Source organism: Hyla sarda, chromosome 9 (genome assembly GCF_029499605.1).
Source record: "Hyla sarda isolate aHylSar1 chromosome 9, aHylSar1.hap1, whole genome shotgun sequence".
Lineage (NCBI taxonomy): Eukaryota > Metazoa > Chordata > Amphibia > Anura > Hylidae > Hyla > Hyla sarda.
Window position 1 is genome coordinate 65,933,897 of NC_079197.1, and position 16,684 is coordinate 65,950,580.

At 41.1% G+C, this 16,684-nt stretch overlaps 1 protein-coding gene across 4 annotated transcripts in view; it reads right to left on the reverse strand.

Annotated features, from left to right (window-relative positions):
- CENPI (centromere protein I) overlaps nt 1-16,684 on the reverse strand; it is a 466,748-nt gene that overhangs the window by 13,743 nt on the left and 436,321 nt on the right. For all 4 annotated transcript variants that reach the window (XM_056540598.1, XM_056540599.1, XM_056540596.1 and 1 more), the window contains one exon: nt 7,092-7,224. In XM_056540598.1, coding sequence (XP_056396573.1) covers nt 7,092-7,224 — 133 coding nt within the window. The remainder of the gene's footprint in view (nt 1-7,091; nt 7,225-16,684) is intronic.

The following is a 16,684-nucleotide window of genomic DNA, read 5'->3' on the forward strand; positions in this document are numbered from 1 at the left end:
AAATGCTGTACATTGCTGTATACTGTCTTCAACATCAAGGGGAAGTGCCAGGAATCAGAACCCATGCAATCATACATTTATCCCCCTCAGGTGTTTAAAATGCTTAGGTATCGCTTTAAAGCTCAGAATCCGGGCCCAATTATTACTGCCACAATGTCCATTTTAGTTTTTGTTATGCATTTGAAAAAGTTTACTACTAAACAAATGACCCTTAACCCCTTAAGGACCAGGGGTTTTTCCGTTTTTGCATTTTCGTTTTTTGCTCCTTGCCTTTAAAAAATCATAACTCTTTCAATTTTGCACCTAAAAATCCATATGATGGCTTATTTTTTGCGTCACCAATTCTACTTTGTAATGACGTCAGTCATTTGCCCAAAAATCTACGGTGAAACGGAAAAAAATCATTGTGGGACAAAATTGAAAAAAAAACGCCATTTTGTAACTTTTGGGGGCTTTCGTTTCTACGTAGTACATTTTTCGGTAAAAATGACACCTTATCTTTATTCTGTAGGTCCATACGATTAAAATGATACCCTACTTATATAGGTTTGATTTTGTCGGACTTCTGGAAAAAATCATAACTACATGCAGGAAAATTAATATGTTTAAAATTGTCATTTTCTGACCCCTACAACTTTTTTATTTTTCTGTGTATGGGGCGGTATGAGGGCTCATTTTTTGTGCCGTGATCTGAAGTTCTTAACGGTACCATTTTTGCATTGATAGGACTTATTATTCATTTTTAAATGATATAAAAAGTGACCAAAAATGCACTATTTTGGACTTTGGAATTTTTTTGCGCGCACGCCATTGACCGAGCGGTTTAATTACTGATATATTTTTATAATTCGGACATTTCCGCACGCGGTGATACCATATATGTTTATTTTTATTTACACTGTGGTTTTTTTTTTTATTGGAAAAGGGGGGTGATTCAAACTTTTAATAGGGGAGGAGCTAAATGATCTTTATTCACTTTTTTTTTTGCAGTGTTATAGGTCCCATAGGGACCTATAACACTGCACACACTGATCATCATTGATCACTGGTTTCTCGTAGGAAACCAGTGATCGACGATTCTGCCGCATGACTGCTCATGCCTGGATCTTAGGCACTGAGCAGTCATTCGGCGATCAGACAGCGAGGAGGCAGGTAGAGGCCCTCCCGCTGTCCTGTAAGCTGTTCGGGATGCCGCGATTAGCCGCGACTATCCCGAACAGCCCGACTGAGCTAGCCAGCAACTTTCACTTTTAGCCGCGCGGCTCAGCTCTGAGGGCGCGGCTAAAGGGTTAATAGCGTGCGGCGCCGCGATCGGCGCTGCGCGCTATTAGCGGCGGGTCCCGGCTTCACTATGACGCCGGGCCCGCCGTGATATGGCGCGGGGTTACTGTGTAACCCCGCATTATATCAGGAGAGCAGGACCAAGGACGTACCGGTACGTCCTTGGTCCTTAAGGGGTTAAAGGGGTATCCCAGGCAAAAAAAATTTTTATATATCAACTGGCTCCGGAAAGTTAAACAGATTATAAATTACTTCTATTAAAAAATCTTAATCCTTCCAATAGTTACCGTATTTATCGGCGTATAATACGCACCCTCATTTTAACAGGGAAATTTAAGTAAAAAAGATAAAATGTAAAATAAATGACTTGGACTAAATGCCACATCATCCCCCCAATTCTTCTGCACCTCAGTTTGGTCCCGTCCCCTCCAGTGCCCCATCATTCCTTCCCTTTTATCAGTCCCTGTGCCACATTTACCCCTCTCATCGCCACCCCCCATGTTTCATCATTTCCCCCTGTCATAGACCACCACTAGCCATACAGACATTAAGCCTTTAGTGCCTCCCCCACCATCATTTCCCCCTGTCTCATCATCCCCCCCACCCAGTCTAATCATGTCCCCCATCATTCCCCCCAAAATCATCACCCCCCCACCCTGTCTCATCATGTCCCCCTCATCCCCCCCTCATCATTTCCCCCATCATCCTCCCCTCATCATTTCCCCCTGTCTCATCCTCCATCATTCTCCCCCCTCATCATTTCCCCCTGTCTCATGCCCCCATCATTCTCCCCCCTCATCTGCTTCACTGCCCGCAAGACCCTCCGCCTGACCTGACAAAGCGCAGACAGGTAAGGAAAATAAAACTATAAAAAGCAGGAAAGAGGGAATGATGAGGGAGGGGGAATGAAGTAAAAGTGAAACTCACTTGTTTTCTCGCGCACTATCCACAGGTACTGGTGGATAGTGTGGGAGACGCTGATTAAAAGGTAGCGCAGATCCGGGCCTAGGTAGGGCTCATTTTAATCAGCGTCTCCCGCACTATCCTCCACACCAGTACCTGTGGATAGTGCGGGAGAAAACAAGTGACAGTGCGGGGAGGAGACGCCGCTGGTCACTGATTTAAAGTGGCCGCGGCCGTGCTGTTAATACTTAACAAGCAGACGCTGCTGCGGCCGCTTTAAATCAGTGACCAGAAGATTTATCGGCGTATAACACGCAGGCAGACTTTTTGCCTTAAATTTAAGTTTTAAAAGTGCGTTTTATACGCCGATAAATATGGTATTAGCTTCTGAAGTTTTCTGTCTAACTGCTCAATGATGTTGTCACGTCCCGGGAGCTGTGCATGATGGGAAAATATCCCCATAGGAGCTGCACAGCAGCTGGGACGCGAGTCATCAGAAAGCAGTTAGACAGAAAACAGCAACTCAACTTCAGAAGCTAATAACTATTGGAAGGATTAATATTTTTTAATAGAAGTAATTTACAAATCTGTTTAACTTTCCGGAGCCAGTTGATATATAAAAAAATAGGAATACCCCTTTAAATGGGTTGTCTCACCTATAAATGGAATCTGTCAGCAGCAATTCACATTCCAAACCGCTGCTGTTAGGGCAAGGAGACACATGGCACCTTTCATATATCTCTGTCTGTGCTTCCATAACAAACATTTTTTTATTCTCTGGTTCCAAGTGTTACAGAGGAGTCACCAACCATTGAACACCTCCTTCAAGCTGCTCCTATCCGTTTCCAAATCTTGCACCAGTGCACAATTTGTATAAACAGCACAAGAATGAGATGTGGAAACAGGATTCTGCACTGAAATCTGAGCCCTGCCTGTCAATCAAGGAGGGATAGGGATGAAATGGGTAACTATGAGGACCAGCCACCAGCTATTCAGTGTCTTGGGAACACTTCTTTGACACTTTCCACCACAGAATAAAAGCATGATTCTACGCTATAAAAGCATGCAATACAGAAATTTAGGTGCACTACTGTGGTAGATGTATACAATGACATTGGCTATCCCTCAACACTGATGTTAAAATTGAGACATTCGCCAGTGTATCCTTATATGAAGGACACACCAGAGCCCGCACGCCAACGCCAAGGTTTCTCAAATGGCACGGGACCCAACGCTAACCTACCTGTAAGTAAGCTAAAACCAGGGGCCAGTGGGCAATTACAGCAGCATTAGGCCGACATGCAGCCTGCTCCCAGTTCCCTCCAGTGTGACTGAGCACACATACAATGGGAGGAGGGAGAGACAGGCTACAAGCCCCACCTAAGCTGGCTGATATAGGTGCATGGCCTCACAGGTGCAACCTTAATGCTGCCTGGAAAATTTATACTTGGAGGTGTGTAAACTCCATATGTTAATGCGCCTTGAACATTTTCCAGGCAGCATTAAGGTTGCACCTGTGAGGCCATGCACCTATATCAGCCAACTTAGGTGGGGCTTGTAGCCTGTCTCTCCCTCCTCCCATTGTATGTGTGCTCAGTCACACTGGAGTGAACTGGGAGCAGGTTGTATGTCAGCCTAATGCTGCCGTAATTGCCCTCTGGCCCTTGGTTTTTGCTTATTACACACAGGTTGGTTCGCGTTAGGTCCTGTGCCATTTGAGAAACCTTGGCGTTGGTGTGCGGGCTCTGGTGTGTCCTTCATACGCTATAAAAGCACAAACAGATATTAAAAGGTACTATGTGTCTCCTTGTCCTAATAGCTATTTAGAGAGAGGGAGGAAGGCGCCTCATGTGCGGGATCAGCAGGTCTTGTTAGTGGGGGAAGGGGACGGTAATTCCCAAGCCGCTTACCAAAGTTGGTTGTGCGCCCACACACAACAAGGTAAAGTGTAGAATGAATATATGTAAAGGTCCACTGCAGCCCTCCTGGGTAGAAGTAGAATCAAAACAGGATGACCGTAAATTCAGGAGTTAGTCCGGCGCAGAGAGGAACCATCAGGGAGCCAGATAAAATCAATGGATTTATTAGATGCAACGTGTTTCGCTGCACATGCGCAGCTTCATCAGGCAACTGATGAAGCTGCGCATGCGCAGCGAAACGCATTGCATCTAATAAATCCATTGATTTTATCTGGCTCCCTGATGGTTCCTCTCTGCGCCGGACTAACTCCTGAATTTACGGTCATCCTGTTTTGATTCTAATAGCTATTTAACAGTCAGCAGTTGGGGTTATGCACTAGAATCTGGTGGAGGTCTTTTTGCACCACCAATTGCCATCACTTATTTTACCACAAAATCAGCTGCTGTATGCTCCAGAGAAAGTAGAGTTGTTCTTTTCTGTCTGACCACAGTGCTCTCTAGTGACACCTCGGTCCATGTCAGGAACTGCCAAGAGCAGGAGCAAATTTCTATAGCAAACCTCTCCTGCTATGGACAGTTCTGACATGGACAGAGGTGTCCGCAGTGAGCACTGTGGTCAGACTGAAAAGAACTACTCAACTTACTGTGGAGCATACAGCAGCTGATAAATACTGGAAGGATTAAGATTTTTTTAAATAATAGAAGTAATTTACAAATCTGTAACTTTCTGGAACCAGTTGATTTGAAATTTTTTTCCCCCACTGGAGTACCACTTTAAAATTGTCCTCTTAATTTTATGTATACAGGGATGTATGAGAGCTCAAGTTTTGCGTTGTCACAATTTTTTTAATCTGCACCATTTTTGTTTTATTGGACTAATTGATTGCTCTTTATTCATTTTTGTTCTGGTATATGAAGAGACCAAAAATTCTGGACTTTGTTATTTTCATACGTGTACGCCATTGGCCATGCGGTTTAATTAGGGTTATATTTTAATAGTTCGTACATTTATGCACCCATTTATGAATTTTTTTTTTACATAATTTTGTTAAAGAGTATCTGTCATAAAACAAACTTTTGATAATGTATGCCAAACAACTTTCTAATTGGATGCATTAAAAAAAAAGTTTATTTCTATGTTTATTTTATGTCCCTATATGTCCCGGCCGCAAGTCTCTTATAGAGTTCGGACTCAAGCTGGCCTGGTATGAGTTCAAACTCTCATACTGCAGCCGGGCCACTGACGAGTACAGCTCAGTTGCTCGCCTGCCAGCACAGCTCCTGACATGGTCAGCCAGTTCTTCCTCTCTGTATGGCATGTACAGAACTAAACAGAGAGGAGGAGACTAAGCAGCTGCTGGCCATGCTGTGTGCAGAGCCTCTATGCGGCACTCCCAAGAGGGATCGCAGCATAGAGAAAGAAGGGTGGAAGTAAGTCCAGACAGGCTTCAGATGACGCCACGCCTGCCGGTTCACTCCTCCTTCCTCTCTCAAACGCGGCCAAAGAATGAGCAGCCATGCAGGGACAGATTAAGGTATAAAGAGGATGTTTATAAAAAATAAAAAAGATGCAGGGTTAGTGTAAGAGTCAGGGACAGATTGGTGGGGGGGATTAGGGACAGTTTAGTTCATGATAGGTGCTCTTTAAATAAATGGGGAAGGGGTGGGGGCATTTCAAACTTTAATTAGGGAAGGGATTAATAAAAATTTTTTATTTTTTTTACAGTTTACATTTTTTTTAAAACTTTTTTTTAGTCCCCATAGGGGGCCGTTACATGCAGTCGTTACATTGCATACTATGTTCAATGCTGTGCCATGTCTGCCATGGCTTTCTGAAGTAATGGAGAATCAATCGCACATGGGGCCATCCCACCCTCCTCTCAGCTGATGAATGAAGCGATTTCAGCTCCTGAGCATGCTTCATATAACGGGAGCGGGGCTAGGGTTTCATGAAGCGCCAAATGTCCTTAAGGGGTAAAAGGTTTTAATCCCCCATTCTTTGTTTTCTACTTTGTTGTAAAAAAGTTATATATGCATCTGTTAACCCTTACCCCCAAAAACAATTATTGGCATGTTTTTACCTTCAGATGTTTCTATTTACAGAGCCAAATGAGATCTTTTATAATTAGTTTTGTAATAATTTTTTTCTGACATGTGAACTAAAATCAGTCAGTCATTCTAATTCTGCAGTGTAAATAACATTATATTTGAATAGTTCAGACATTTTGGCATGTAAAAATACCATAAATAATTAATATTTTTTTCTTAAAGAAGAAAAAAGGGGGGTGATTTGACTTTTTATTGTGTTTTAAAAAAATTACTTTTTCAGTCCCCCTATATAACCTTTATAACCAATCATTAGATTGCTTACACTGATCAAAGTACTGTATTTGTCCGTAAAATCCGTGCTCCGCAAGTAAAGCCTGACTGAGGTAGACTATATTAGTAGAGTCGAAATGGCAGGAAAGGAGGCCTTCAGAAAGCCTCTGTCTGCCATAGTTTACGGTTGGCAGCCAGAAGGTTAAACCTCCGCCACCTGCTGCATTAAATTCAATGACTGCAGAGCACCATAAAAAGCAGTATTACTGGTCATTAAGAGGTTAAAAAACCTGCTGTGTGTCTAGTTAAAAAGTCCAGAATAACACACTGCAGTTTGGTCAGCACTGCCCCACAGGTTCTCAAATTTATAAAGGACCTGATCAAGGATGAAAGAGATCCTAGTCCAAATATAGGTGGTCCTCAGCAAAGTACATACTTTACAGGCAACAACCATCTTGCAATGATCTGCTGGTCACCAGCAAGAAAAAAAAGTGCAATTGCAAAAAGGTCATTGCCAGTTAAGGAACCTGCTTTGTTTTATCCTCCTGCTTGGTCAAAGTGCTGAAATAAAAGCTATTGAATAAGTCCTGTGAGTTGAATGCCACATAATTTTCATTCTATCAAGAATATAAAAGTCCAGAATAATTCTATGCATAACAAAAGTCTTACCAATCTATAGAAGTCTAGAGTAATGTGTAGGAATAGTGGACTATTATGTAACTGGATGCCCAAAGTACACAAATGGCTTGTGAACTGGATCATGTCATCAACAGAGGTCATCAAGCCTGACATTGTATCGTTCCTGTCACAAAACACAAAGTCTTAATATGCATGTATTTTTACAAATTTTATAGGTAAAACACATTTTCATAGAGTGAAGTACACTTTTAAGTAATGCAGACACTATTGGATAGCTGTTAGGGTGTAATAGCAAACTGTACTTTTCCTGTAGCTGATGATGATTGCTATACATAACAGTAAGGAGAGAATTCTCAAAACCTGTGTAGAAGAAAAGTTGACCAGTTGCCCATGACAAACAATCAGATCACTTTTTTTTTTAATTTTTCAGAGGCCAATTTCAAAATGAAAGAAGCAATCTGATTGGTTGCTATGGGAAACTGGTCAACTTTTCTCTACACAGGTTTTGATAAATCTCCCCATGGTTTGTTACATTGAAAAAAAAAAAAAGACAAGAGTCCATAGAGTTCAACCTAAATTCCTGCTGTGTTGACCCAGAGAAAGGCAACCCCCCCATGAGGTTGATGCTAATTGCCCCATGACAGAGGAAATATTCCTTCCTGACTCCCATATGGCAATCAGAAACAACATTCTATTCCTATAGATCTAGTATCCACAACCTGTAATATTTTTTTTTTCCAGAATATTTTTCCCCCTTGAACCTGTTTATTGAGTTAGACAGGTACCCCATAATTGTAAGCGCTGCGGAATCTGTAGGCGCTATATAAATAAATAAATCACAACATTATGTGGCAGAGAGTTCCATTGTCTCACTGCTCTTACAGTAAAGAATCTCTGCCTGTGTTGATGGTAAAACCTTCTTTCCTCTAGACTTAGAAGATTCCCCCTTGGCATGGTTACCGGCCTAGGTATAAAAATTTCACTAGAAATATCTCTGTACTGTGTCTTCATATATTTGTAAACTTTAATTCTTCCATATCATTAATTCGCTTTGGAGACAGAAAAAACAATCACCTCCAAGGAAGGGTGGAACTAGAGATGAGCGAACTTACAGTAAATTTGATTCGTCACGAACTTCTCAGCTCGGCGGTTCCTGCATAAATTAGTTCAGCTTTCCGATGCTCCGGTGGCCTGGAAAAGGTGGATACAGTCCTAGGAAAGAGCACCTGTACAACCCCTCCCCTTTATATACAAACAATTTTATTTAAACAAACAGTGACAATTAAAATACACATCAGAATTCTCATAGTGGGGATATATATATATATATACTCAATATTATAAGTAACTACAACTTTTGAATCCGATTGGAAGCTAACTCGCTCCTAGACTGACCCGCGTTCAGCTAAAGAGTATAATGTTAACTCTTTATGAGCCGCCGCTGAACCCGAAAAGACGCATAGGTCACTGCGCTTGTTCAAACTGAGTGGACCCAATGCATCTGTTCGGAGAATTAATTCAGTTTCTTTCTGCAGTAGTAATTTATGCCCGTCACTCCCACCAATTTTTGGTTTTAAAACTATCAGACCTAGGAACTGTAAGTCTTTGGTTTTATTGTTGTGGACTTTTCTCATATGTTCTCTCTCTCTTGGACATCCCTGTCCCATTTTTAGTGAATTTTTTTTCTTTACGGGCTCCCATATATAAAGGTTGAATTGTCTTTCCGATGTAAAGATGTCCACAGCTGCATATCAAAGCATACAAAAGATATCTGGTTTTGCAAGTTATAAAATCTTTAATATATAAACTATGCATGCCCAGACGTACAGTGGGGATCAAAAGTTTGGGCCCCCCAGGTAAAAATTTGTATTAATGTGCATAAAGAAGCCAAGGAAAGATGGAAAAATCTCCAAAAGGCATCAAATTACAGATTAGACATTCTTATAATATGTCAACAAAAGTTAGATTTTATTTCCAGCATTTACACTTTCAAAATAACAGAAAACTAAAAAATGGCATCTGCAAAAGTTTGGGCACCCTGCAGAATTTATTGCATGCACTGCCCCCTTTGCAAAGATGAGACCTGCCAGTGTCATGAATTGTTCTCAATCATCATCTGGGAAGACCAGGGGATGTCAATCTCAAAGGTTTTAAATGCCCTGACTCATCTTCTGACCTTGCCTCAACTATCACCACCATGGGTTCTTCTAAGCAGTTGTTTAGAAATCTGAAACTAAAAATGGTTGCAGCTCACAAAGCTGGAGAAGGCTATTAAGGGAGCAAAACGTTTTCAGATGTCAATATCCTCTGTTCAGAATGTAATTAAGAAATGGCAGTCATCAGGAACAGTGGAAGTTAAAGCAAGATCTGGAAGACCAAGAAAAATAGACAGAACAGCTCGCAGGATTGTGAGAAAAACTATTCAAAACCCACGTTTGACTGCACAATCCCTCAAGAAAGATCTGGCAGACACTATTCCACTATAAAGAGATTCTTGTACAAATATGGTCTTCATGGAAGAGTCATCAGAAGAAAACCTCTTCTACGTCCTCACCACAAAAATCAGCGTTTGAACTTTGCAAATGAACATATAGACAAGCCTGATGCATTTTGGAAACAAGTTCTGTGGACCGATGAGGTTAAAATGGAACTTTTTGGCCGGAATGAGCAAAGGTACGTTTGGAGAAGAAGGGGAACAGAACTTAATTAAAAGAACCTCTGTCCAACTGTTAAGCATGGGGGTGGATCAATCATGCTTTGGGGTTGTAATACAGCGAGTGGCACAGGGAACATCTCACGAGTAGAAGGAAAAGTTGATTCAATAAAATTTCAGCAAATTTTGGATGCTAACTTGATGCCATCAGTGAAAAAGCTGAAGTTAAAGAGAGGATGGCTTCTACAGATGGATAATGATCCTAAACACACCTCAAAATTCACGGGGGATTACATCAAGAGGCGTAAACTGAAGGTTTTGCCATGGCCTTCACAATCTCCTGACCTCAACATAATTGAAAATCTATGGATAGACCTTAACCCCTTAAGGATGCAGGGTTTTTCAGTTTTTGCATTTTCGTTTTTTCCTCCTTACCTTTTAAAAATCATAACCCTTTCAATTTTCCACCTGAAAATCCATATTATGGCTTATTTTTTGCGTCACCAATTCTACTTTGCAGTGACATTAGTCATTTAACCCAAAAATCCACGGCGAAACGAAAAAAAATCATGCCATTTTGTAACTTTTGGGGGCTTCCGTTTCTATGCAGTGCATAATTCGGTAAAAATGACACCTTATCATTATTCTGTAGGTCCATACGGTTAAAATGGTACCCTACTTATATAGGGTTCATTTAGTTGTACTGCTGGAAAAAATCATAACTACATGCAGGAAAACTTATACGTTTAAAAATGTCCTCTTCTGACCCCTATAACTTTTTTATTTTTCCACGTACAGGGCGGTCTGAGGACTAATTTTTTGTGCCATTTTTATCGGTACCATTTTTGTTTTGATCTGACTTTTTGATCACTTTTTATTCCTTTTTAATGGTATAAAAAGTGACCAAAAATACGCTTTTTTTGACTTTGGAATTTTTTTTACGTGTACGCCATTGACTGTGCGGTTTAATTAACGGACATTTACGTACGCGGCGATACCACATATGTTTACTTTTATTTACACGTTTGATTTTTTTTAATGGGAAAAGTGGGGTAATTCAAACTTTTATTAGGGAAGGGGTTAAATGATCTTTATTAACACTTTTTTTAAACTTTTTTTTTGCAATGTTATAGCTCCCATAGGGACCTATAACTCTGCACACACTGATCATTACACAGATCACTGGCATGTATTAACACGCCTGTGATCAGTGTTATCGGCGCTTGCCTGCTCCTGCCTGGATCTCAGGAACAGAGCAGTCATTCGCCGATCGGACACCGAGGAGGCAGGTAAGGGCCCTCCCGGTGTCCTGTAAGCTGTTCGGGACGCCGCAATTTCACCGCGGCTGTCCTGAACAGCCTGACTGAGCAGCCGGGATACTTTCACTTTAGACGCGGCGGTCAGCTTTGATCGCCGCGTCTGAAGGGTTAATACAGGGCGTCACTGCGATCGGTGATGTCCTGTATTAGCCATGGGTCCCGGCCGTTGATGGCCGCCGGGACCGACCCGATATGACGTGGGATATCGCGGGAGTCGGCGGAGGACGTAAATATACATCCTTCGTCGTTAAGGGGTTAAAAGAGTAGGCGTGACAGACAGCCCAGAAATCTTCTGTAAGGAAGAATGGGCAAAGATACCTCAAACAAGAATTGAAAGACTCTTGGCTGGCTACAAAAAGCGTTTACAAGCTGTGATACTTGCCAAAGGGGGCAGTACAAGATATTAACTCTGCAGGGTGACCAAAATTTTGCAGATGCCATTTTTTTTCCTGTTATTTATAAAGTGTAAATGATGAAAATAAAATCTAAGTTTTGTGGACATAATATAAGAATGTCTAATCTGCAATTTGATGCCTTTTGGAGATTTTTCCACCTTTCCTTGGCTTCTTTACGCACATTAATACAAATTTTTACCTGGGGTGCTCAAACTTTTGAACCCCACTGTACTTGACTGAATGTCGTTGCAGCCTTCACTATATCAGCAGAACAGCCCAGACACTGAGGAAGAGACTGAACGGACATAGGCACAATTGCACTTGAAGCACAGTGTCTCTCGACACCTTTTTGAGGAACATAAAGAGTTCTCATATATCAGCATCACCCCAATTGAGAAAATACAGGAGGACTAAGAAAACAGACAAGCCGCTCTAAATAAGTGTGAAGCCTTCTGGATATATAAATTGAAATGTATGGTACCAGATGGACTTAATGAATGCATTGAACTATAAACATCTTAGACATGGAATTGTAAACACCTAACGATTGTATTGTTGTATATACCCCCTCCTTTTTACGTATACTCCACCACTTTTCATATATCCAAATACTTTCAAACAGTTCTCTCACAACAACATCGGTTTCCAATAATTTATTGTTCATAACTTACCATTTTATTCCAATTTGTTATTTTCCAGACCACCGTTTTATACACTTTTATACTCATTTACCTATTTATTAATTATTTACCTACTATAATATATTGTCCATTACTTAATATTTATTTATTCATACATTTTTACATCCAATTTGACATTTCCTAGATCACCGTTTCAAACTCATTTACCCATTTATCAAATATTTACCATGCATCCACTATGTCCATTTCCAGACTCCATTCTAATCCTCCCATCCCCATCATGCCCTGGGACCATTCTCTTGGTCCCCATCCCTCCACCTCCCTTTACCTGTCCATTCCCCCATCCATCTCCTATTTCCCCCCTCACCAATTTCCTCCCCTCTGCCTTGTTGTTTCCCCTTCCTACTCTCTGGCAGGACCATACAACCACACTACCCCTTCCCTCTCCTCCCAGACCATTTTTGCCTACACACAGTGTGCTCTCTGTCTGATTCAACAGACATGAGAGCACACCCGTCTCCTCAGTGTCACTCAGCACCATACGCGCTCCTTCATTCATCTCCTTCCCGGGCATGCATGCGCAAATACATGCTCCCCGTCACACACACAAAACCTCCACGTGCAGGCGCACCATGCCGCGCACTGACAGCACTCAATGCGCAGGTTCGGAAGGAAGTGACCTCCGGCGGGCTGATAAAACACCGGCACACTGACTCCTTCCCCATGCCGCCAGCACACAGGAACCTCCACACAGGACACCACAAAAGTAAGTGTAACCTCCAGGGAGTCAGGGGATCCACTCACCCCCAATATCCTCCTTTAGCCCTCCCCCCTCCTGGGACGCTGAAGTTAAATGCACACAGTTTTCATATGGAGACTATGGGGCACCATCTTTTTATCGCCAGAACCCCCATTGCCATTTTATACTTCTCTTATATCATACTTCCTCTTCATCATTTTACCACTGGCACTAATTATAGCTATAGGTTATAGTGCAGCACCTTTACCGCTGGCACTGGAATCTCCATTGTCAGTTTATACCTTTCTTACCTACTGTCATAAAACTATACCTGCTTGTTTTTACACCTACTCACCATTACTATGTGATTTTTTTGCTCAAGGACCTAACTCCCTCCTCACACACTACCATATTTTTTAGATTACTATCTTTAATATTACTTTGTATACACATCCTTTTATTAGCTTAATTGTGATAATTTTATCCTATCACCCTTTTACAGAGTTTCCCGCAATGGGATATCTATTTTTAGCTTTATGTCTTTTCACACACATTTATGTTTATGTTTTTCTGTTTTTATACCAACAGTGTATGCATATTTGCATGCATCTTTACAGTTTTTACTGTGGACCTGAGGAAGGCGTGAGCAAGCCGAAACACGTTGTCCAGTTGTACCTTTTATGTACGAATGAAATAAAAGAATCCTGTGTACCTATTGGCATATCGACCTTATCTAACAGTAGCTCTTGGGAGACAGAACCCCCCACATTTTATGTATTTCCTCTTCCTATATAGCTCTTTCTGTTTCCCTGCCTTGGGCACAACGGACAAGGCGGTACCAAGCAGCAAGCTGTAACAGTCCACCCCACATAGCTCCAGAGTCGCAACATAAACGTTGCATTACTCTTAGAAGTCAGTACCACTGCACAGGTGTGGTGGTGGGGTTTTTCATTTCTCTTCTTTCAATCAAGAAGTATATAACCTACTACGCCAGGAAGCACCCAGCATCTTTTTTTCGCTTTTCCTCCCCCTCTATTAGGCCCTATGGGACCATCTCTCATGTGGGCTGTCATGGTGGACGAAATGTAAATAGAAGTTTTTATCAGAGAGGACTGCGCTGGACACTTCTTATCGAATTGTCTGTCCTGGAATATTGAGGCTCATTCCTGTCCGTGTTGCAGTGGGGCATGCATGGGTGAGCTGATTTTTATCTATTTCAAAGTAGTGTTAGTGACATCAAAACACACATGTTATGGCCCACACTGTATAAGGTTATGGTAGACATTGTAACATATAAGTCTCACTGAAGAGTGTTGCTGTCATTAGCATCTGTGACCTCCAGGTGTGAACTGTGACCTCGTTCAAAGTTGTGCCATGAATATGTTTTAACATTAATTGGTAGGAACTGTGAGAACTGTGAGAAACTATTCACATGTCTGTGTAGGAAGTAAAGACACCTACAAATTAATTCTCCAACTAGGCCCCAAGTTTTCTGGGAATTCCAACTTTTAATAACTGAAAGTGTGTTATCCTTAATCCCTATATTTGAGTTAGGGCTCCATATAGCATGTGTGGAATGTGGATCTTATATCAGCTTTGGACAGTTAACCCTCACTGGTAATTATTTTAATTGCCTATGCAATAGTGCCATCTAGAGTATGGATAATTGACATTACACTAAAAGGATGTGATGTGCATAGATGAATTATGGGTGACATCTCAGTCCTTTCCATGTACACGCCCAGCCTACATTCATTGGGGAATTCCAATTTAGGGGTGTGTCTGAATGATTAGAAAGTCTGTCAAAACCAGATGTTGAAGAAAAAGAGGAGAGTGCTCCATAGTGTTAAACCACCTTCAGGTAATCTAGTATAATAACTAGGAGCTCTTACCATTGATGGTTGCGTGACCCCACTCACAACAATGGTAAGCGTAGAGGGGTAATAATGCCTGATCTGTAGCCTTCCCAATCACAGGGCTAAAAGAGAGGAGGACTTCCAAAGGATGAATGGCTTTGAACGGCGATGACCAGGACCAGAAGCATGAGGTAAAAACAGCAGGTTTATTTGGATTTCCCACAATGCAACGCGTTTCACCACACCTGGGCGGCTTCATCAGGCATGACAAGTATAGATAGGAGGTGGTTTATATATCAAATGGAGTTAGCCCTTTCATCACAACCCTTTCATCACTGTTAAAACTATTTATTAAAAAATTTAAATGATATTAAAATATAAAATTGGGTAGACGACAACATTTAACGCTGTGTGTGAATAGAGTCCCAAGATAGATTTAATCGAACATTTTCGATTGTCTCATTTAGACCTTGAAAGGTTAACGTAGCCAGTTTATGGATCCAAAAGGACTCTTTGCGGTTAATAAGACGCTGAAAGTGGTTTGGATGGTTTTCTGGGATTTTTTCAATGATATTAGGCTCAAGGATTCTATGTTATTGTTATGTATGATAGAAAAATGCCGGGAGACGCTGTGTAATAAAAAGTAGTTTTTTTGATCTGTAGGTATATAAAGCAATCCGGAACTGCGAGGGTGTTGGGGGGCGGTTGATGGAGATGGGTGTATTCTGCGGATGCGGGCGTGTGGTGGTGCTCTGGTTAACACAGCAATACAATCTTCATAACCAAGCAAAGGTATAGAAAAAAACGGCGATTCACCAAATTCACGTCTTCCGACTTCTTTATTTGGAGAGATACTCACATAAATTCATAGGGAGGGGACATTTACAGGATACGCCACACCACGAGGATACGCCACACCGGGCTAATTATCAGAGCCGTTACAAGGATCGGATCCTCTACAATTTGCTGTATCTTTTGAGACAAGCCGTGTCTCTAACAGCCGACCATCATCTGTACCAAGCCGGGACCACAAGCGCCACATCAGGTACTATGTATACAACTATGCTGTACTTTTGAAGCACTGCAGTCCCCTGTTTATTTGCCCACCAAAACCCACTGCATATTTTGAGATTGCAAAATCTCTAGCAGCCGGTGTTTCATTCAAGAGAACTAAACCCTTTACACAATTGTATGCATACATAGTATCACTTGTCTAGCAACATTGTATCCTCCCTATAAGCTCACTTCAGACATCGCTGCATATTGTTGAGACTGCCCAGTCTCTAGCAGCGGGCTCTTTGCACAAAGAGCCAGAACTTATACATCAGATGACAAACGATTCACATACAAGGGGATTCATTTGAACAAAACTACTAAGAGATTAATATGCACTTTATTTTCATGGTACCCACCATCTGAACTATTAGATCAATTTCTCAAGAATATCTTTATTTTTTCGGCTGGCTTATCGGACACTGTGGATAATTTTGACTGATTTATCGGACACTGTGGATAATTTTGGCAGTTTTATCGGATACTGTGGACACTCATATTTTTTATAATTTATTTTACAATTTTATGAATTTTACTAATTACCTGTTGATATTAGTTACAATTGCCGTATTATATTTGTTTATCTATTGTGAATTTTTATTGTGTATTTATTTGCCGACCCACAAGGGCCCTGTCAGGTTCGGCACACACTTTAACTATCATATATATCTTATTATAATAAACATATCATCATCCAATATTCATTGACCCTGAGCCTCAATTTCCATTTTTTATTTATTGAGATTTGAATTAGATGTGTTGAATCTCTCAAATAAGAGGGCAACTACAAAACATAAGGCTGGAGAAATAAATCAACATAATGGGATAAATGGGCTGTAATGGAATATATACCAGAAATTATAGGGCGACCAGGGGGATTAACTAAATTTTTGTGTAATTTGGGTAAATAATAAAAAATAGCAAGGGAATCATTTTTAATATTCAAGAAATTGTGTTCTCTTTTATC